Here is a 23,378-nt window from a genome sequence, read left to right as displayed (position 1 = left end):
AAGCAGATACGTTGATTCATAAGGTTTCAAAATCCAAATTGGGCAATATTTTTATTAGGCTGAACAAAATGTCAAAAGAAATCAAAACTGAATAAACCAATTATTTCCTCAGTTCAAAGTGTTAAGAATAATTAAAGAAATACTGTGACAAAGTGAGGGATGCTCCTCCATTGGGTACTAGGAACTCAGTGACCATAATCTGGAATGACAAGTGGCTGCTTCCATGTACTCTGCTGGTTTCTGCAAGAAGGTCCATCTAATCCCATTTCCAATAGTGGCCAAGTCTCCAAGAACAACCTCTGGATAATGCAACAGCTGTGCCAGCTGCAAGTATGACAAGATTTAATGAAGAATTGAAGACCCATTGTGTTTACTTTTTGACAAAAGAATTCTATCTTTAGGAATTGAAAGTTGATGCCCATAATAGTTAAAGGGACTGACTCATTCATGGATGTTATTCCATGACACAGCGAAGTATTCTTACGAAGTATGCATTTGCTATCTTAAGATACTGTTAACATTACACAGGTAACTTGCTAGAACTATGGTAGCCATTCCTGTTTTGTAAAAATTTGGTGCCTAATTAAGGTGGAGTGGACAGTTTGGTACAAAATTACTTATTTTTGATGAAAAGGGGTGGATGTGGCCTCTGGACATATGTTGGGTAGGGAATTTGGCCCTTTAATCTGTTTTGAATTCAACTCTCCTGTTTTAGGGAAAAACAGTAAGAGAACTAGTCTAGCTTAATCATGTCCAGCTCTCAAAGGGGAATGCTTTGTGACTCTTACTAAGATTAAGTGTGCTCCACGCATTTCAATTTATAATTCAGAGTGCTAAAAAACTAAGGCATTGTGAGCTAGTGACTCTTACTTGGCTATGTGCAACTGTCATATGCTGTAATTCACTTTTCCCCAACCTGGTGCCCTCCAGATATTTTGTAGTACAACCACATTAGCTAACCATCTGCTGTGCTAGCTGAGGCTACTATGAGTTGTAATGCAAAACATATGGAGGGAACCTGGTTATATAAGTTCCAGAGATCAATTGTGCTCTTAGCGTGTAAAACATGCTTGTTTAAAGTTAGTAAAAGTCACCCTAAAAAAGAACATTATGTTACAACAGCAAAACACAATCACATTTTACAGTTTGTCGTGGCTTCCAGCATCTAACTTAAGGCCACGTTTTCTAAGCTGATAAAAAAGCTTAGAAAATAGCTTTTCCCTGCTCATAGTTTTGAGAGATAGACTACAGCTAAAGACACCATGAACTGCACCATGGCTAAAACATGAATATTTGTTTTCAATACTTTCTAGTCTTTGCGGTCATTCCTCATGTTCCTATTTAATGATAAGAATTAGTAGTAGCTGGGGAAGAGCCATGGCTCAATGGTAGAGTATATGTTTTATATAAAGAAGGTTATAGGTTCGATCCCTAGCACATCTAGGTAGTGTCTGAAATACTCAGGAGTTGCTGCCAATCAGTATATACAATCTTGAGCTAGATAAACCAATGGTCCGATTTAGGATAAGGCAGCTTCCTTTTCAAGTGACTTTTTATGTTGCAAATTGCAACTGACGTTCAGTGATAAGAACTTAATTGCATAAAGAATTTCCAAGAAATAGTATGTTTATGGACAACATGTCCGAGAAAAGAGGCAACACAGCAGAAATTATTCTGAAATAGTTTCAGTCCTAGATGAAAGGAGACCTTTACATCCAAAATACTCCCATGACAAAACTATTGAAGATTTATAGTTACCAACTGGTTCTTGTGTACCTCAGCATAAGTCCACACCTGACAATCCCTGCAGTCTCATCTGGTGTCTTTCCACAATTGAAATAGATGTGTGGACAGTTCTAGAACAGAATGCAACTATGCCTGTCTTCTTGGATAATGGCAGTAGAACAGAGGGCTCTTTTCAAAGGTAGCAGCACCAATACTTATTTACTCCATGCAAAGGAATCTGGGATGGCTCCTGTATCTTTTACTCAGCAGGGCAAACGAAAGTTAAGAGTAAAGTGCAGCTCTTTCCAAAACACTGAACACACTGCAAGCTGATGTCAGCATTGGGTCCTGAGGCTTGTTTTCACAAGGACCATGCTGGCCTATTTATAGCCCCGCCGTGCCCTTATGAACTGCAAGAGAAAGACAACGTTACAAGGCACCCGAGCCCACTTGAAATTAAGCCTGCCAACTCCCCTGCCCCCAATTCAAGCTTTTTCTGCGAAGGGGGGGGGGGCGGGGAGAAGTGTTCAAAGACGACTGTGTCCTGAACAGCCTTTACCAAAGGTGTCATGAGTTTCGAAGACGCTCTAAGTCGGTACGAAAGGGAGAAACGTGCTAAGAGGAAGGCACACTTGGCAAACCCTCACTGTGATCAACCCCCACCTGGAAACCTATGGAAGAACGTGTGGATCCAGAATTGCCCTCCACTTACAGACTCACTGTTAAAACCATGTTCATGGAAGACAATCTGACTTGGCTACGAGGGATCGCCAAAAAGACACTTGATTTCATGCATCTGTTTAGATCCTGCCTTTCTAAATTAGCATTCGAGGCATGATTTTTTAAAAACAAAACCCAAACACTAAAGGTTTCACAGCCCCCTCCCTTCAAAGGGCAGAAGAGCGACACAATGGAGGCTCTCAAGTGCAGCCCCCTCCCACCCCCCGTCAGTTAGGCCTATGCAAAGCGGGCCGATGACAGAGAAGGAGGGGAAGCCCCCCCCCCGTCTAGGGCAGGAGGCGCCCCTCCCCACAGGCCACTCACCAGTCCATGCCCCGCCCTCGCCGGGAGGGAGCCCAGGGAGGAGGGGGAGGGGAGAAAGGGGGCGTGGCGGCAGGAACCTCGCGCTCCCTCTCCGTTGACAGCCCGGCCAACGTCTGTCACGGAATCACGCCGCCCCTCGGACCACCACGGAGCATGCGCACCTGCGCCGAAAGAGCCCGCCCCGCCCCCCTCTGAAACAGGCCGCGCTGAGGGGATGGAAAGCAGCCGTCTCGGGCGCTCTCGGCCAACCGCCCTCAACGGGCTTCCTCAAGTGCGCGTGCTCGCGAAGGAACACCAAGCCACCCCTCCCCCACCACACACCTCCCGCGACCCCGCGGCCACCCAACCGCAGCACGCCTCGCCTCGCCCCACCCCCGCCGCGCGCCCCGCTGCCAATGGCGAGGCTGCGCGCCCGCCGCCGCCTGCCACGCCCCTCCCTCGCGCGCTCCCCCCCTCAGACCCTCGCATGTCACGGCCCAATCACGGCGCAGCACGCGGGAGCGCGCGCGCCCAACGGCCGTTTCCCTCCCTTCTCTCGCGGCCTCTCTCACCTGGGCGGGGGGGAGGGGAGGGCGGCGGCGTCGACGGTCCCCTCCCGTCCCGAGCCCCCGTATCTCCGGGAGGGAGGGGCGCCCCTTGTTCTCGGCTCTGGCGCTGCCCGCTTGTCCTTCCTTCCGCTCCTCAGAGGCGGGAGAGGGGCGGGCTCAGCCGTCCGCCGAGTCTCCGCCTTCGCCGAATGGCTGCGCTTTTCTCTCCCCACCCCCCCTCAGCGGATTCCGGGCGGAAGTGACGTCGCTCCCTCAGACGGCAACCCAGAACCCGTTGAACGGCCGAACCGTCGCCAACGGCTAGCTGCTACCCATGCTTGGGCTTTCGGCCAATGGGGTGGGCGTTCGGGCTGGTTGCGAAAACGGATTGGGAGCCTGCGAGGAGAGGGGCGGGAATACCCCAACAAACGGCTCGGTGATTGGACAGGACGCAGACACTGAGAATTCGATGCGAAGTAGAGAAAGATTTGGCTCTTGCGCATCCGCGTTTGACTCGCTTTATAATTTGGCGGCTGTTGCGAGCCCACAAACTTCAAAATTAACACTATAAACAGCTAAAGATGTGAGCTGGGTATCCGTGCCTGTTATATTGAGTATATTCTATGATTGGAATTAGTAATTGAATTATAATTTGGTATTGTTATAATGAGGCTATTATTGGATTGTAATTGAAAATTAATTTAAAAAGTATTAAAAAGTATTGAGTATATTCTGCCACAGCTTGGGTTATTTATACGCTGCCTTTTTAAACACGGTACACAAGCTAGCTTGCGAAGATAATATAATTCATAATAAAACTCAACTTAAACAATTTACAGCTCCTGTCAAGAATCTCCGCAGCTGCATTCCAGATCGGTTGTAGCTTCTGTCTTCAAGAGTAGATCCTTGTAAAGCGCATTACTGTAAGCAATCCTGGAGATGACAGGAATAGAACTGGCGGAGATCAGGTCAAATTTCTCCAGGAAAGCGAACTATTGACATGCAAGACCTGGGGTGCCAACTTCAATAAAATGCCCGGGGGGGCATTATGCTCCCTCCTGCATAATTGATCACATGTTACGGTGCATGGACACCAATTGAATGGCATTGCCTATCATCGACTTTGGGGGGCCCGGCCCCCTCAAATATTTTAGGGGGGGAAGCCTCAAGGAGTCCTATGTGCAAGATGCGAGTTGGTAAAACACTTGTGGCCATCCATTTGCACGTCTGAGTCCAAGAAATCTTCCAGACTCCAACCCTGTTGCTTAAAAGTGACTGCAGTTCCGTTCAGATCAGGCTCAGTCCAGGATCACCAGTACTAAAACCTGCAACTAACGGTGCTCCTGTCATGCCTTGATTAAATTTTAGCTTGCCCATCCATCCAAAAGTCACTTTTTCAAGAACCTGTGCTTCCTCCTTGGGATCGGAAGCTGGGACTGAAAGAGAGAGCTGGATGTCATCTGCTTATTTATGATACCCTTGCAGCTGTTAAAAAAAATTAGTTTTCCCTGTGGAGCAATATTTATGTTTTAATTTCCTTGGTAAATTATAACTGTTTTGCTTCAAGTGGTTTTTGGTCTTTTCCTTGGTCCGTCTGGCTTCAAAAGCAACTTATAAAATGGCCTTTATATAATCAGGACTAGAGATGTTTAAAAATCCACGCAGAAAACCTGAATGCCGCAACGCAACCTATAGAAATTATGCAGATTTATATATTTTTACTTATTTTGCATAATTTGTTCTTCAGCTAGTTATGAGATGCTGCAAGGGGTACCCCAAACAAGCCAGCTTTTGTATCCATAAGGCAGCTTGCTGTTTTTAAAAGCCAATCTTCTCCAGAAACAATGATGTCCTGGGAATCGAGCAAAGAAGACTGGACGGAAGATCTCAGAATCGAGTCCTGGATCCTCGAGAGGGGCTAAGGAACTACACGTGAACGCGATCTCCTTTGGGAAGGGATCTGGAGTCAATCTCTTGCCAGTTCAGTGGCTCTTTCCCGTCTGCAGGTGGCGAGAGAGGCTTAAGTGAGCATCACAGGCGGAAGAACCTCGAGTCAGATCACTCCTCCTCTTCCTGGACGCTGGAGGAAAATCAACCGGGAGACCCGGGAGTTCTTGCGTGTTTTGCCATGGCAGCCGAGGCCAGGTGGTGCTACCGGGGGGATCCCCAGGAGGAACAGCGCGCTCCGCTCGGTAAGGCCGGGGAGAAGGAGGGAGAAGCCGAAGGCAATGCGCTTGTACCCTCTTCTCCTTCCAACTGCGCAATGATAACTTTTCCACCTTCCTCTGCTCCACGTGGGAATGCGTAGCTTGGCAGCGTGCAAGAGATCTGGCGTGCATTTGCTCGACTCTCGGCGCCCCTAGGGCAGCCGGCAGCTGAGCTTCCCTCCTGGGCAGGTGAAAATGGAGATAGAAAAGCGATTGAAAGGATTAGGACCAAGAGTTAAGGGTTGCGTTAGCATTGGGCAGGAAGGTTACGAATATGTTCTTACTTGAGTGTGGTTTGGCGTTGACCTTCGATGTTAGTTAAAACAATAGGCATAAGAATGGCAAATCTTGCGTTGTGTTGCCCTTTTATATAATATTATTTATTATATTATATTTATGCTGGTGGTGCTGTGGTCTAAACCATGGAGCCTCTTGGGCTTGCCAGTCAGAAGGTCGTTGGTTCAAATCTGTGCGATGGTGTGATGCTCTGTCCCAGCTCCTGCCAACATGGCAGTTCGAAAGCATATCAGTGCAAGTAGATAAATAGGTACTGCTGTGGCGGGAAGGTAAATGGCATTTCTGTGCGTTCTGGCTTCCGTCACAGTGTTCCGTTGCGCCAGAAGCGGTTTAGTCATGCTGGCCACATGACCCGGAAAGCTGTCTGTGGACAAACGCTGGCTCCCTTGGCCTGAAAAGCAAGTTGAGCGCTCACCCCACAGTCACCTTTGTGTGGATTTAACCATCCAGGAGTCCTTTAACTTTTTACCTCTTATATTATTATTACTGTGTTTCTTCCCCACCCTTTCTCTTACTCTAGACTCATTGGTTTGTTCTCACCATTTGCTTACAGTTCAGTTTACAAATGGGAAGTTGAAGAGTTCGGAAAATATGAATTTTACCTTGTACAGAAACAAAGACACCAATAACCCCAAAAAGAAAAATAAACGAATGTTGGTAAGTGATATTCCCGTAATACAGGTTCTGTTTTATGTTTCTGTGGAACTGTGTATATGTTTGTTTGTTTTTATTATTATTATTTTATTATGTACATTCTGCTTTTCCTTTATTAAGCTTTCAGAGGTTTATGTAGGGCTCCGGTGGTTTTATCATGAGGCTTTCTTTGTAATAATCTCTTTGGCCGCTGGGAAAGGCCTTAACCATAACATTTCTGTTATATTCCAGTGATAGGAAGTTGGGAATTCTGCCCAGGGTGAGATCTGAGATCCTGAAACGCGACTTCATAATACTTTTAAAAAACCACAGCTGTGCTGATGTAGGCCACATCTTAAGATGTGTTAAAAGGAATTGATTCATGTACGCATACATATTGCCATTACTGTGTTATTTATTTGAACATGGTGGTAGTACATGAGCCTGCAAATCTTAATAGTTGTATAGAAAAGACAGGTTCAGGAGGTAAATTTTCTCCCACCATAACAAAGGGTCAATGGGACAAGTTGCAATTTCCAAAAATCTCGTTTTTGACTGATTTTTCCAGCTCACCCATGTCAACGTTCCCTCATTGGGAAAATGCAATTCTCAGGGCAATTTTTAGTATGGTCAGTGGATGTGATGGGACATCCGCTTCTTCTTCTCTCTGCTGCAGAAAATCCTTCAAGGTTTTGGAGCAGATTTTGAGAGTGTGGTAGAAGGAATAAATGAATAAGAATAAAAATGTGCACCCCACCCTCCCAAAATTTCAACAACTCTTGCGATGGTTTGACCCCTTTCCATTTTAACTGTTCTACAAACACCCTCCATATCTCCTCAAAATAACTTCACCTGCATATTCCCCATCTTACCTTAATGGCGCGTGTTAATTTGTCATTCATAGCTATATCCCACACCTCTTTATACCATTCTTCCATTTTATATTCTGCTTGCCCCTTCCACTTCCTAGCTATCATAATTTGTGCAGCTGTCAATAAATTTGTGAGCAAGTCCTTCATAGCCTGCGAACCTTCCACCCCAGCGTAAATGGATAATGCTGCTACCTCTGGAGCGAGGCTTACAAAATCTAAAACCCACAGGAAAATAACAGAACCTGTGATGGTTTTTTGCGTGGAAAGTGGCTGTCTAAGAAAGGGCCCGTGGCATCGGTGGTGCCAAGTACTGGCAGTTCCCTTGCCAATGCTATTTTTGTCAAAATTTTAAAGTTTTCTTTTAAAAAAACTTACTTATTACGTTGACTAAGAGTCAGGGATTGGCAGCCTATGGGTACAACCTGGCTCAAGGAGGGAGAACAGCTGGCTCCATATTGCTACCGCTTTACAGTGCCGGGGCAACAAAAGTTGTGTATCTTTCCAGCTAGTCGTCTTCCGACTGGACTCAGTAAGCCTCTAGCTGGAAGGAAAGGTGAAATAGGAGAAAATCATGTGTTTGATTACTTGGCAACCACGTGTGTTATCGTTTATTTGGGACTTTGTCAGTCTTGAGGTTAGCAAATCCCCATTCTGAGGTGAAAAAAATTGGAGCTTTCAGGAGTATTTAAGCCGGTGTGGAAATCTGCTTTCACCTAGAAAACCTGCACCCAGAACTCACTCTTTCTTTTCTTCCTTCCTGTTTAGAATGCGGAAACAGAAAGACTCTCTTATGTAGGAAATAACTTTAGCACAGGAGCTATGAAAAGCAGGACTCCATGCAGGTACAATTTGTGAAGCTGTCTAAAATGCATGAATATAGCAGTATGTTTGCTTTCTTTAGACTGTCAGCACAATGCTGGTTGTAAATGTTTTTGTAAGTTTGAATTGGTTCAAGATAGCAATCTTTGTTTCTTAACATTTAAATGGAGTGTTTTGAGTCACAAAGACAAATATGTGCTCTGTTTCATAAACTACAGACACCATAGACTATAAAATCAGACAACTGTGCATGTCTTAGAGCATAATACCATAATGATGCTTATATTTATTCAGTAGTTCCCAGCTCCTTGGTAAATTACCAATGGAAGTGACAAATGTAAAGAGCCTTGCAAGTTTAGGGGTCCACCAATTTAGATTATTATTCAATAGTTCCCTTTATTGCTTCTTGTGGGTTGGTTGGTTTATTGGCTAATTGCCTGTTTCATTATTCTGTTTGCAACATTTATATGCTGCCTTTCTGCCAATGCATTGATTGAAGGTGGTTCACAGTTCAAAATAATGGCTTTTAATGTAATGGTTGCAATACAAAAGGGAGCAGGGACAGGGAGGAAGATGAAAGTAAGTAAAGCTGTAGTCACTCTAAGAGGCAGCCGAGGGATGGGAAGAACCAAATAATAATTTTAGCCAGCCTTTTGCCAAAGAAACAGGTCCTAAGGAGGCTTACAGTACAGTGATTTCAAGTAAGAAATACTATTCTTACATAGACACAAAAACCGCTAAAATAATAAGTCTGGCTAACGGCTACAATTGCTGTAGAAAACAAAAGATGTCCTCCCTATGCAATGTGCTAGCTATTACTAAACTAGGAAAAAATAGTACAGCCAGCTAGCTTTTGAGATTAAATATTATCTCTTCCATTAGATACTTTGTTGGTGTATTAGACAAGAACTCTGGAGAAATGGAAGTCTATAATGCAGAGTTATTCAACATGCAGCCATTGATTTCAGGTGGGTAAAATATGCTTCTTCATATTTATAGTGGATTTGAGGGGCACTGCTTATATTCCTGGTGGCCTGTACTAACACAGAGTCAGGTAATTGACTGAATGTTTTTCTAGGTTGCATTTTGATTGCGGTTCTCAAAGAAAAACTTGGGGCTTTCTAAGAAGCAAGCTGCATCATCACCCCAACTGTATGACACACTCCTTGCCAGATTGTTCTGGCTTGAACGCTGTTGCGTGTTAAAAATAAAAACCTAGCCAGTCAGGGAGAAAGGCTAGTAAGGAATACTTCTCCCTCATATGCGACTTTTCTGTGTGCAGGATTCCTTTAATATGAAGAGACATTCAAGTATGTGATTTCCCCCTCCCTTCAGTACAGTGGTACTTCAGGTTACATACGCTTCAGGTTACAGACTCCGCTAACCCAGAAATAGTGCTTCAGGTTAAGAACTTTGCTTCAGGATGAGAACAGAAATTGGGCTCCGGCGGTGTGGCGGCAGCAGGAGGCCCCATTCGCTAAAGTGGTGCTTCAGGTTAAGAACAGTTTCAGGTTAAGTACGGACCTCCGGAACGAATTAAGTACTTAACCCGAGGTACCACTGTACTATGAAGCAATACAATCTAGCCAGAGGCATGTCACATGTGACTGCTGACAATGTAGCTCAGCGCTAAAGAGGAGCGTGCAGCCTATGAGGAGCCATTACCTGCAGTTTCAGGCTAGAAGGCAAGGTTTGGTGTATTTCTTTTTGGTTTAAATGAAACCCAGATACACTGCTGTTGCCTCACTCCTGCCCTCTTGGTATTGAGATGGGTTTCTATGGTCAAATAAGGATTACACTCACACAGATGCATCAAGCCATGTGAGAAGCAGTTGTTGCTTCATGGTATCTTCTTCCTGCCCACTGCTTGGAAGATTGGAATGACTTGTTTTGGTCTTCTGGAAGCTTGCTGAGAACCTGCCAACACATGAATGCAGGTGGCAAATCAATCACGTGGACCTTCCACATCAAACATTCCCTGCCTGAGAAATGCAAGTACGTGAGAGACAAAGGGTTCTAGGCTAGTTTCCCAGACAAGCTAATATTCTGCGCGCTACAATTTAAAGAAGGATAAAGCTGGAACGCGGGAATAGGAAGGCAACCAAGGTGATCAAGGGTCTGGAAACCAAGCCTTATGAGGAACGGTTGAAGGAGTTGGGTATTTTTAGCCTGGAGAAGAGAAAACTGAGAGGAGATAGGATAGCCATCTTCAAATATTTAAAGGGTTGTCACAGGGGAGATAGAGAGAGCCCGTCTTCTCTTGCTCAGGGTGGGGACTGGGACCCAAACCAATGGCTTCAAGTTACAAGAAAGGAGATTCCGCCTAAACATCAGGAAAAATTTTATGACTGTAAGAGCTGTTTGACTGTGAAGCAGATTCCTACGAGAGGTGGTGGGCTCTCCTTCCTTGGAGGTTTTTAAGCAGAGTTTGGGTGGCCATCTGTCACGGATGCTTTAGTTGAGACTCCTGCATTACAGGGGGTTGGACTAGATGTCTTGGTCATGGTGGCTACTTTGGAATCTGCTGGATTGATTGCTTCTGTCAATTGATTAATTTCTTTCCGCAGGGCCTGTAAGACAGAGTTGTTCCGCCTGGCCTTTGGCTTGGAGCCAATTTGATTCCCTCCCTCCCTCTCTTTCTTTTTTCTTTTCCTTCTCCTCCTGCGATGAGGCTACATTTTAATATTTTAATGTTGTATTTTATTTTTGTTTTTAAGTTGTAATCATTCATCTTGTTTTTATTATTGCTTGTAAGCTGCTCTGAGCCCGGCCTTGGCTGGGGAGGGTGGGGTATAAATAAAAAATTATTATTATTATTATTATTATTATTATTATTATTATTATTCTGTCGACAGGTGTCTTATGTACAAGTACTGTAACGAGCTGGGATTACAGGTAAGACCTCTCCCTTACAGCAGGTGCTTCTAATCTCAGCTCGTTACATACAGTGAGGATACCAGGTAGCCTGACATCTGGCTGGTTGATAGGGGATCAAATACTTATTTCACTCATTATAATGCACATCAATCTCTGACTTTTGTCTTCTGGGTTTCTGGGGTTTTTCCTGTTGTTATTCTGTCTCTCACAGCTACAATAAACCTACCATTAAAATTATGGACTGGTCAATTCTTCGTCAGAGGGCAAACGGGCACATTTAGCAGAGGATCAAATACTTTCCCCCCCCTCACTGTACCTGCCAACTCTACAATTCTATGATTTGGGAGGATATTAAAACATGCACTTCCTAATTCTGGTTACGTACATGCTTTTTTTCTGAAAGTTTAAGTTGGTTCTTGGACAGCACTTTAGAACCCCTTATTGGCCAAAGAGAACATGGTGACCTCACTGACCTCTGATTGGCAGCGCAAAGAGATCCTACAGGAAAGCCATTTCGATGAGAGGACCTGTAACAACAGCTTCATTGTGCTTTGTGGTGTTGTAATGTAGATGCTTTCATTTCCCCATGATTCAAGTTCCCTTTGGTGGGGATCATGGCCAGACTGACTTTGAGGGCTGTCGGTCCTGATTTTGCTAAATTGTTCTCCGTCTCTTTTCTTTTAACAGATGGTGTAGCTGATGATGACCTGTCAGAATATTTGACTAAATCCTATCGAGAGAAGGTACAAGTTACAAAGTTGTCTGTGGACAAATGCCACCTCCCTTGGCCTGAAAGCGAGATGAGTGTCACAACCCTATAGTCACCTTTGACTGGACGTAATCGTCCAGCAGTCCTTTACCTTTACCAGATAGACTCATGGGTTCCTATAAAAGTATGCGAATGACCTCTCATTCCTACTTTTGCCCTCACACAGGGTCTTCCTGGAGTGTTTAACTGCCATTAATTTCACAGTTTTTGATTCTAGCAATAGAATCTCAATAGAATCTCTGGCAGTAGTATACGTCTGCTCATAGTTTAATGGTTTGTTTTTTCGTGGATTATTGCTTCAGCAATGTTTCTAGAAATCACTACATAACAAGCTGTTTTTATGTTGCTGAATCTAAAAAGATGACCCAGCTGTAACTGGGAAGAGAATGGGGTATGTTTTGTTTAAACTGTGTTTGCCAGATAATTTGGAATAATTTAACTCCCTGGTTGCCTTCTCATAATTCCACTGTCTTCAGTGAGTTTGAAATAAGAGATTTATTATTAGCACCTTATTAGCTGCCCCCAAAGTGAGGTTGCCTTCCAGTGCGAATAGCCTTGTGGTGCTGGTGCAGCAATTTCTCTTTTATGCTTTTGCAGATAGATATGTGCATTGAAGCCTTTGGAACCAACAAGCAGAGAAGAGCCCTGAACTCTCGGAGGATGAATGAAGTTGGCAAGGAGGTGTTGAATAAGGCTGTAACCAAAGCGGCAGAAGACATTATAGAGACAAAGGGGGTTGCTGGTAAGTAACGACAGCTTTGGAGAAGAAAAATTAGAGCACCAAGCCTGTCTTAATAGATTTCCCAGAGTCCATTTCGGTCTCTGAACTTATATATTTGATCTATTAACAGACATGGTTTACAAGAAGAAAAAAACAGAGTGCATAGTCGAAGCACACAGATAATACAGACGACGCAGTTCTGATTATTTACGTTAAGAAAAAACCAAATCTGTATTAACCGTATCCATAAATATATGACAAAAATCAAAGGAAATTATTAGGCAGCATAAACACTGTTCACACAACCACTTTCATAGCATCTCTTTCACCACCCATGCAAATAATAATAATAATGATGATGATGATGATGATAATAATAATAATAATAATAATAATAATAATAATAATAATTATTATTATTATTATTATTATTATTTATATCCCCACCCATCTGGCTGGGTTTCCTCAGCCACACTGGACGGCTCCCAACAGAATATTAACAACACAACAAAACATCAAACATTAAAAACTTCCCTAAACAGGGTTGCCTTTGGATGTCTTCTAAAAGTCAAGGAGATAAGCAACTACCTGACATCTGATGGGAGGGCGTTTCACAGGGCGGGTGCCACTACTGAGAAGGCCCTCTGCCTGGTTCCCTGTAGCTTCACTTCTCACAGTGAGGGAACTTCCAGAAGGCCCTCGGAGCTGAACCTCAGTGTCCGTGCTGAATGATTGGGGTGGAGACACTCCTTCAGGTATACTGGGCTGAGGCCCAGTCAGGGTCAGCACCAACACTTTGAATTGTGCTCAGAAATGTACTGGGAGGTCTTTCAGGACTGGTGTTATATGGTCTCGGCAGCCACTCCCAGTCACCAGTCTAGCTGCCACATTCTGGATTAATTGCAGTTTCCGGGTCACCTTCAAAGGTAGCCCCACGTAGAGCACATTGCAGTAGTCCAAGCGGGAGATAACCAGAGCATGCACCACTCTGGCAAGACAGTCTGCCTGCGTACCAGATGGAGCTAGTAGAGAGCTGACCTGGACACAGAATTGACCTGCACCTCCATGGACAGCTGTGAGTCCAAAATGTCTCCCAGACTGCACACCTGGTCTTTCAGTGGCACAGTTACCCCATTCCCCATTCAGGACCAGGGAGTCATCATCATTATTATTATTTTATTTTATTTATACCCTGCCCAATCAACCACTCATACCCAAATTGCTCATGGTCACCAGAACTACAGGCCACGTGCTCACTGCACATTCACATTAGCTGGGAGCCAATGCATTGGCAGACCATGGTGGCTGTTGCAGCTATTGCATTTCGGTGTTGCATATTCTCCCTGCTTCTTGGGATAACATTCTGTTTGCTTTCATAGCTTTGGTCAGTGATGCGGCAGAGGGTGATAAGGCCGATGTCTCTCTCGTTCTTCCCCCATGCCACGAAGATGCTGGCAGACCAGAGGATGTCTACAGGCTCGAGGACAGTATCCTTTATAAGCTTGCGTTGCAATGTGGGCAGAACCCAACCTTAATGTAAAGGAATAGGCTTCAGTGTCGCGGGGCAGGAGAAGAGAAAGTGTGTGTGGCCGGGAGTATTCCTAGTTCAACCACAGATGGCTCATTAGCCTGTTAGACTTACAAGTTGGATCTCTTTGGGCGTGATAAGAAAGAGCGGACTAATGTTTTGGGGATTTCAGAAGCTCAGTTTTAGTGGGAAATAGTACGATGGTAACGGGACGCGGGTGGCGCTGTGGGTTAAACCACAGAGCCTAGGACTTGCCGATCAGAAGGTCGGCAGTTCGAATCCCCGTGACGGGGTGAGCTCCTGTTGCTTGGTCCCTGCTCCTGCCAACCTAGCAGTTCAAAAGTATGTCAAAGTGCAAGTAGATAAATAGGTACCACTCCAGCGGGAAGGTAAACAGCATTTCCGTGCGCTGCTCTGGTTCGCCAGAAGCGGCTTTGTCATGCTGGCCACATGACCCGGAAGCTGTCTGCGGACAAACGTCGGCTCCCTCGGTCTATAGAGTGAGATGAGCGCACAACCCCAGAGTCAGTCACGACTGGACCTAATGGACCTTTACCTTTAGTACGATGGTAGCACTGAACTAATGTGTAGGCTAGAGATTTGGGCACTCGTGAAGTCTGATCACATATAAGGTTAACCATTGTAAGGAAGGAAGCATTTTTCTCCTTACCTAAATGGTATCCTTGGGGGAATCCTGCCTTGGCCTAGCAGGTTGAAGGTTCTCTCAGCTTCCATAAAATCGATCTGCCCCAGACTACCCTCCTTTATTTCACTGTTCCATAATCATGGTTGATGACAGTGATTGGATAGTGAAGTGTGTCCTCCCACCCATATATAGATTTATTGTGTGTGTGTGAGTGAGAGTGTTGAGTATCCCAGGACCTTGCTAGATTGCTCTGTCTTTTCATAAATCTTGAAGTGATGCTATAGCTGAAACTGGTTCTTTGAGGGATGAGGGCTAGATTCTGGTAAAAATAAATGACACTGAGACATTAGCTCAAAGTCAGAAATATACTGGAGTTCACTCATAGTTGTGCTATAATCTGCTTTGCTATACAGTCAGTTTTATTGCACATAGCCAAAGGCTGCCGCAATGTACACAGGATCATTCAACAATTAAAAGAAATTATACTGGATTGATACAGTTGTACCTTGGCTGGCGAACGGAATCTGTTCCGGAAGTCCGTTCAACTTCCAAAATGTTGGCAAACCAAGGCGCGGTTTCTGACTGGCTGATTCACCCCGGAAAAAATGCCGACAGCCGAAACAGACGTTCGACTTCCAAAAAACGTTCGCAAACACTTACTTCCAGGTTTGTGGCGTTTGGGAGCCAAAACATCTGAGCACCAAGGCGTTCAAGAACCAAGGTACGACTGTAATAGAATACTTAGAAAGCATTTTTCATTGGTACAGAAGAGAGCATCCCTCCCTCACAGGCTAAATAGATCTGGCGAAAGACGTTTTGTCTTTCCCCACTAATTAGAAAGTTCTCCTACATGTGCCTAGCTGAAATGAAAAGAGGTGGTGCAGCCCTGATGGGCTGGCTGCCATTCTTAATGGTGTCCCACCTCACATCACTTTGCCTCATGGTAGGACTGCCTCTGGGAGCTAAACCTCAGTTAGCGTTTGGAGGACCCTAGGAAGTCATCGCGGGTGGCGCTGTGGGTTAAACCACAGAGCCTAGGACTTGCTGATCAGAAGGTCAGCGGTTCGAATCCCCGCAACGGGGTGAGCTCCCGTAGCTCGGTCCCTGCTCCTGCCAACCTAGCAGTTTGAAAGCACGCCAAAAAGTGCAAGTAGATAAATAGGTCCAGTCCAGCGGGAGGTAAACGGCGTTTCCATGCGCTGCTCTGGTTTCACCAGAAGCGGCTTAGTCATGCTGGCCACATGACCCGGAAGCTGTACACCGGCTCCCTCAGCCAATAAAGCGAGATGAGCGCCGCAACCCCAGAGTCATCCACGACTGGACCTAATGGTCAGGGGTCCCCTTTACCCTTTAGAAAGTCATCAGAAGCCAGCTGTGTTGTTGTTGTTTTTCTGAAAAAGGCTCTAGTTATTCCACCTGCTGAGTATGAGGCGCTTCAGGCTCCTGCGGCAGCTTTCATGAATGTAACCTCAGAAGAAATCCTCAAAATGGCAGAAGAGAAAAGGTATGGGCAGTCTTAACGTTTTGCTGAGGAAAGGGAGTATTGAAATACTGCCTTGCGCTAACCAAAGAAGAGTGGCGGCTTAAGTTGACAGAATATGTGCAGCTTGCAGTCTTAACATATAGAATAAGAGAACAAGAAGAACATACATTTAAAGAAGCCTGGAAAATGTTTACTGAATATATGGGTGAAAACTGTGTACAGCTGAAAACGCTGGCAGAATTAAGATAAATTCAACAGGGTGGATAAGTTTTGATGGATGTAATAATGGAATACTGAATGGTTTAGTTTATGTTAAATATGCAGGGATTTATGATATGCAAGATGAACAGTGGAAAGAGAAGAAGGGAAGTCATTGACGTTTTAAGGTTGTTTAAATGATTATTCTAAATTGTAAAACAGAATTTAATAAAAATTACACACACACAGAGAGAGAGAGAGAGAGAGAGAGAGAGAGAGAGAGAGAGAGAGAGAGAGAGAGACGGGGACAAGTATACTTTCCTTTTCTCCTCCTCCTAGTGTGGGTTTATGGCGAAATTGTCATGCCATGCTACTGTAGGCTTTCAGAATAGTTAGGGAATCTTTTACTCTTTAATCAAGGTGTGTTATGTATTGTAATTTGCTACCTGCTTAGACTGTAACTTTGCTGTCTAAAGCAGCATTTTTATATATTCTGTCTCTCCTATTTTCTGTAAAAAACCAAGCTTTCTTGAAAGACAAGAAAAGAAAAAGGAATTGGGAATAGCCTGGTGGGAGCTGAGAGGCATAGCAGGATGAGGAACGCTATACAGGCAGGCATGATTAGAGGGGTACAATGAGCTGGATATCCATCCAGCTTCTTAAATCCGTGTTCCTTAGTCCTAATTATAGAGGGTGCCAGGGCATAAACAAGCAAGAGTAGGTTTCACAGAACAGTAAATGATGTCCAAAGTAAATTCTAATCGGTGTATACTCATTGAAATGAATAAGAAGAAGTTCATTTCTTTCAATGGATCTACTCTGAAAAGGACTAACACTGGTCGCAACCCAATATCTTCGTTTTAACAGGGCAGCTTCTGTTGATGTAAGACTACGCTTGCTTTCAAATCACACAGAATTCTGTTAATTTACAGTAGCCAGAGAAGCTACTTCTGTTTCGGATGCATTTTGGCCTAATGACAGCCTCTTCTGTCTTCCCTAGATACTGCTCCTTTGTCCTGGATGAACTTAAGGCCATGCCTCTGGATGAGAAGAAGCGTGATCACAAGGCTCGATGTCTTTGGTATTTGGATTGTCTTGTCAAGCTGAGCTCACAAAGGGTAGTTAAAAAGAAATGTAAGATTTATCTCCTTGCACCTCTTACTTACCTGAAAGATAATCGATTCATGTCACCTGTATTCCTTTTAACCCACTTGGCTTTTGATTCATTGAGAACCACACCTCATCTGCAGAGGTGCCATGGGCAGTGTGAAAAAATCTCTTTGCCATCACGTATCGCATGCTCTTTTTACATGTTTGGCAGCTACTTATACAGTGGTACCTTGGTTCTCAAACTTAATCCGTTCCGGAAGTCCGTTCCAAAACCAAAGCGTTCCAAAACCAAGGTGCGCTTTCCCATAGAAAGTAATGCAAAACTGATTAATCCGTTTCAGACTTTTAAAAACAACCCCTAAAGCAGCAATTTAACATGAATTTTGCTATCTAACAAGGCCATTGATCCATAAGATGTAAGCAAATATACTGTACTATAACATAAATAAAACAGTATTGTAGATCAGGCATATCCAACTTCCCCCGAGGGGCTGGGGTGGGCTGGGGCGGGCGGGCGGGCAGGCAGCTCTCCCCCACAAGCCAGCGCGCGATCTCTCCTCAAATCAGCTGGGCTGTGGAGCTCTACCAGGGGACGTTTTTCCCCTCTCCCCATCCCAATCAGTGTGCACAGTCACAAAAACAAATTAACCCCCAAAAAAGTCTCGAAAACAAAATAGCAAAAAAAAAAAAGCAAAAACAAAAGCTCCAAATATAAGCTCCAAATATCACCTCAGAACACTGCAATTACAATGGGGGGGGACGCAAATTAGCAGTGCAGCAGTAAAGACGGAAAGGGAAGCCTTCAATTGCAATAGGTAAAGTTAAAGGGACCCCTGACCATTAGGTCCAGTCGTGGCCGAATCTGGGGTTGCGGCGCTCATCTCGCTTTATTGGCCGAGGGAGCCGGCGTACAGCTTCCGGGTCATGTGGCCAGCATGACTAAGCCGCTTCTGGCGAACCAGAGCAGCGCACGGAAACGCCGTTTACCTTCCCGCCAGAGCGGTACCTATTTATCTACTTGCTCTTTGACGTGCTTTCGAACTGCTAGGTTGGCAGGAGCAGGGACTGAGCAACGGGAGCTCACCCCGTCGCAGGGATTCGAACCACCTACCTTCTGATCGGCAAGCCCTAGGCTCTGTGGTTTAACCCACAGCGCCACCTGCGTCCCATTTCAATTGCAATGGGGGGACGCAAATTAGCATTGCAACAGCAAAGACGGAAGCTCAGGACTCAAAACAGAGCACGTTCCGCTTCCGAGGCAAAGTTTGCAAATCGGAACACCTACTTCCGGATTTGTAGCGTTCGAATTTCAAGTTGTTCGTGAACTAAGCTGTTCAAAAACCGAGATGCCACTGTATCAGCTGTGCAGTATACAAAATCTGATTTTTGCTGTTCGCTTGTGCACATACAATATCTGGCAAATAAGCGCAGTGGCTGGTGACCTGTTCACGTTGACTGCAATATGTCCACAGCGTTTCACAACATAAAGGTAGTGAAGCTATTGTGGATTTCAAAATGGTAATTTAAGCCTACAGGACGTTCTGTGGTGCAAAGATTTAAGCAGATATCTTTGAGCAGGTCTTGGAAGCATGTGGACAACATGCAGATGTAGAGAGGTTGAGCTTCTGCTCTTGAGGAGACCCAGCTGATCTTTCTGGAAACTTGGGAGGGTGGGAATTTTTGCAAACTGCATGAGTTTTATGCAAGCTAAGCTTGTTTAATCTGCTAATCAAGGGGAGGAGCAACCATGCCATGAACCTACAGAGCTCTCCTCTGGCTTCTGTTTTCAGATTTATACTTTCAGCTGGAAGGACGAATGTCTTGCTTTTTTAAAAAAAATTATTAGAAACTTAAACAAAACATATTATCCAAAAACATCACATCCTTAATTTTTCCCCATTTTCCTCCCCCCCCCACCCTCCCATAACTCCCCCCCCCCGACTTCCCTCAGTTCTAATCTTTGGTTTATCAACATCTGGAGGGTACAGATGTCTTACTTTCTTTAAACGGAAGTTGAGATTTTTCTGGATGTTGCGTTGTATGCCCAACAGCTCATTCTGTCATTTTTATGTGCATGCTCAACTCTGCAGTGAGCACTGCCAGGTTGTACCTTACAGTATTTGTATATACAATATATATGCCATATATCCAGATAAAGTGGGTTTTTAGGGGGCTGAACTAACTTTACAATGCTTCTTGTTCTAGTTGCACTGGGACCCGATTGTCCACACATTGTCAGCAACCAACTTGTGAAAAACTTTACAGCACTATCCTTTGGCAACGGCAGGTAAAACATTCTGCTTTGCTCTTACGTCTCTAAATTATTATTTTTTAAATAACATATTTATTGAAAGTTCAAAAAGTGCATAACTGTATGTGCACCAAACATGGTGAGACGCAAACGAAAAAGGGAAAAGGAAAAAGAGAAACAGAACCTGTGTAGAAGATAAAACAAAGGGGGGAGCGGGGGAACCCAATATTGTATATTTTACAAGGTGGTTGTTGTACTTCACCAGATCTTAACCTATTACAGTATTTGTAAGAATGGATTCCAAATATCCATCCAATATGAATTTGTCCATGGCAAGTCTGTGTTTGTATGCAAGTTGTTCATATGTTGCGAGTTTGTATAAATCTTCAATCCTATCGTAGAAGGGAGCCACATTTTTATTTTTCCAATTCATCAGTATCAGCCTTTTTGCTGTGGTAAGGGCACAGAGAGTCCACTCATATTGTCCTTTCGTAAGGTCCATGTGCTGGGTATATAATTCAAGAGGATACGTTGCTCTTTAAATGTAAGGTTGTTCTGTACAGTTCTGTTGGTGGTTTCAGTTACCTTCTGCCAAAAATCTTTCAATATAGAACAATGGAAAAACATAAGTTTTTGAGAAGCATTATCCGTATTGAATCGCCAACAGTTAGATACCTGAAAGGTAACTATAAAGGACCCCTGACAGTTCACTCCAGTCATGAACGACTCTGGGATTGCGGCGCTCATCTTGCTTTACTGGCCAAGGGAGCTGACATTTGTCCGCAGACAGTTTTTCCGGGTCATGTGGCCAGCATGACTAAGCCGCATCTGGCGAAACCAGAGCAGCGCACGGAAATGCCATTTACCTTGCTGCTGGAGTGGTACCCATTTATGTACTTGCTCTTCGACGTGCTTTCGAGCTGCTAAGTTGGCAGGAGCAGGGACTGAGCAACGGGAGCTCACCCCGTCACGGGGATTCGAACCGCCAACCTTCTGATCGGCAAGCCCAAGAGGCTCAGTGGTTTAGACCACAGCGCCACCCGCGTCCCGCTTAGATACCTTAGATAGCCCTTTTTTAAACAAACGTAATGGGGTCCAGTATATTCTAAATACTTTTTTGTTGTTGTATGAGCCTCAATTTAAGATCCAGAGACACCCTTGTTATAGCAGTTAAAACAGTTCCCCATTCTGGTTTCTCTTCAGATCATATAAATCTTTCGCCTTGTACGTCTATCAAACTTGTAGATCTTAATTTGAACTGGCTAGGCTTTAGTCACTCACTAAGCTGGGGTTTTGCAGTACGATAACACAACAAGGACCAAACACCTCTTTCCAGGAGAGCGTATGTATGTTCTTCCTTCCCAGTGCATTTCAGCTGTATACAGCAATATATTTGGGGGGGGGGGATATTTATTCCTAAATTCCTTGTTGTCTGATGAGCCTCGCCAACTCGGGGAACACCCAACAATGTTCCTACAGGTGATCTCTGCAGTTGAGCTAGAATATAAGGGTTCAGGCAATATCTGAGGCACCCTGGACTCAAGTTGCTCTGGGCTTTGTAAATCAATAGAAGGACTTTAAACCTGGCTCTGTAGTAGATGGACAGCAAGTACAGGTTTTTTTTTAAAAATAACGGTGCCATGTGTTCTTGGCCAGATGTCTGTAGCAGCTGGAGTTTCTGAACCAGACCCAGGGGCAGCCCCACATAGAGCTCAGTACAGTAGTCCAGCCTCGAAGGTTTCCAATGCATGGGCTATCTCTGCCTAGGAACGGCTGTAGCTGGTGAACTAAGATGAAGCTGGCAAAAGGCAAACATATGTATCTATTTAGTGTGCTTCCGTTAGTCGTGGAGAGTAAATGATCTGCAGGGTGTAGAAGCTCTACTCCCTGACCTGTGGAAATCTGAAGCATCCCCTCCTGGCTTCAGAGATCTTACCACACATTGGCTGCATCCTTGGGAGTCTGGGTCTTGCTTTTTTTTTAGAAAAAAGGAAAGGAAGTACTCCAGAAGCTAAATTCTGCACCTGACGAATGCTATGAATCATCATATATACATTGCTCTGGTTCGTACAAAGCGTAACTTGCTGCTTATCTTAAAATACCGCCCTGCTAACAAGCACCACTTTCCCCCAAGCCATGATGTACTCAGGCCTGTATGTGGGCCAAGATTTCACACTTCAGGACAAAGCATAGAGCAAACGAAGTACAATGGTACCTCGGGTTAAGTACTTATGTAATTCGTTCCGGAGGTCCGTTCTTAAAGTGATACTGTTCTTAACCTGAAGCACCACTTTAGCTAATGCGGCCTCCTGCTGCTGCTGCGCCGCCGGAGCACGATTTCTGTTCTCATCCTGAAGCAAAGTTCTTAACCCAAGGTAATATTTCTGGGTTAGCGGAGTCTGTAACCTGAAGCGTATGTAACCTGAAGCGTATGTAACCCGAGGTACCACTGTAAAGGAGTAAAAACTGCTGAACATTTATGCAAAATGGGGGAAATGATTCCAATTTGCAGCTGCAGAATTCATCTTTCATCCCGGAATGTAAGTTTTTTTTTATGGTGAAGGTCTTCCATTTTGTTCTTTCTGATTGTGGGTTGGCCTGTGGGGTGTACACTGCCCTGATTCACCCTCTCCTCTTTTGGTGTCTTAGGCTACAGAATCAAGTTTCTGCTTCCATGAAAGTGAAGATTACGGCCTATGCCATAGCGCTGGCTTTGCATATTAACAACTTCCAAACAGACCTGACAGTGTTACAGCGGGACCTGAAAATGCGGGATTCCAGGTGAGGGTAACCTTGACTGTACTCATGCGAGTCCTTCATGGCTTCTGTAGCATCTCCAGTGCTTCCTGGAGAACCTTAAAACACTCTCTTTCCACACCCCACCACTGACGTCAGTGTTGGTCTCAAGGCCTATTATCTTCTGATCCAGATATGGAGATTTTTTTAAAATTTGAAGATTTTCTTTATCAGAGTTTTCAGCCAAAAGTGTCTCTCAGAACAGCTTACAAAGATGCGGGTGGCTCTGCGGTCTAAACCACTGAGCTTCTTGGGCTTGTCGATCAGAAGGTCGGTGGTTCGAATCCACACGATGGAGTGAGCTCCCGTTTCTCTGTCCCAGCTCCTGCCAACCTAGCAGTTCGAAAGCATGTCAAAGTGCAAGTAGATAAATAGGTACCGCTCCGGCGGGAAGGTAAACAGCGTTTCCGTGCGCTCTGGCTTCTGTCACAGTGTCCCGTTGCACCAGAAGCAGGGAAGGATAAGTTACCCCTTCTTTCTGATGCTGGGTGTTTGGCCTTAGAGACAAGGCTAACAATGTGAAGGTGGTGGAACACAAATATGAGTAAATCGGTTTCTTTACATGCATCTTTTATTTTCTCCTGTCAGGATACTCGACATTGCCAAGGCAATGAGGCTGAAGATCTCCAAAAGCAAAAGCCTCTCTGGATTGGATGAACACAAACTGGGGACACTGTCTCTGCCCTTGCCTGTGTACAAAATGCCATCAGGCGGAAGGAAACGCAAGGCGAACTAAATGACGACTGTCACTCTTTGTCGAGCCCTGACTGTTCTCCAGTGTCACACCAGGCTGAAGGAATGAATTGGTCTTCCAGTTGTTGCAACTGAGCACCTTCTTGAACTGGGCAAGGCCTTAATAAAGGATTAGACCGACA

The 23,378-nt window shown here is 44.7% G+C and overlaps 2 protein-coding genes across 17 annotated transcripts in view; one reads left to right on the top strand and one right to left on the bottom strand.

The window, feature by feature from the left end:
• Nucleotides 1-3,551, bottom strand: part of ZBTB5 (zinc finger and BTB domain containing 5) — a 9,150-nt gene extending 5,599 nt beyond the window's left edge. For 2 of the 16 annotated variants that reach the window (XM_083593283.1, XM_083593290.1), the window contains exon 1: nucleotides 2,770-3,083. In XM_083593283.1, the coding sequence (XP_083449409.1) occupies nucleotides 2,770-2,777 (8 nt within the window). In that variant the 5' untranslated portion in view covers nucleotides 2,778-3,083. The other 14 variants (XM_083593284.1, XM_083593291.1, XM_083593289.1 and 11 more) reach the window with 13 other exon arrangements.
• POLR1E (RNA polymerase I subunit E) lies at nucleotides 3,236-23,378 on the top strand (the record flags this gene model as incomplete). Its single annotated transcript, XM_083593465.1, is given in 17 exon segments — nucleotides 3,236-3,301; nucleotides 3,303-3,596; nucleotides 3,598-3,612; nucleotides 3,614-3,640; nucleotides 3,642-3,654; nucleotides 5,303-5,488; nucleotides 6,354-6,457; nucleotides 8,071-8,147; nucleotides 9,007-9,092; nucleotides 11,689-11,744; nucleotides 12,368-12,512; nucleotides 13,871-13,978; nucleotides 16,073-16,169; nucleotides 17,347-17,480; nucleotides 19,662-19,743; nucleotides 22,357-22,488; nucleotides 23,092-23,378. Coding segments are annotated over 17 exon segments (1,770 nt in total). The 3' UTR covers nucleotides 23,240-23,378.

Source organism: Podarcis filfolensis (assembly GCF_964270895.1).
Source record: "Podarcis filfolensis genome assembly, chromosome: 17".
Lineage (NCBI taxonomy): Eukaryota > Metazoa > Chordata > Lepidosauria > Squamata > Lacertidae > Podarcis > Podarcis filfolensis.
The sequence above is the reverse complement of the archived record's forward strand: the minus strand, read 5'-3'. Positions and strand labels throughout refer to the sequence as shown.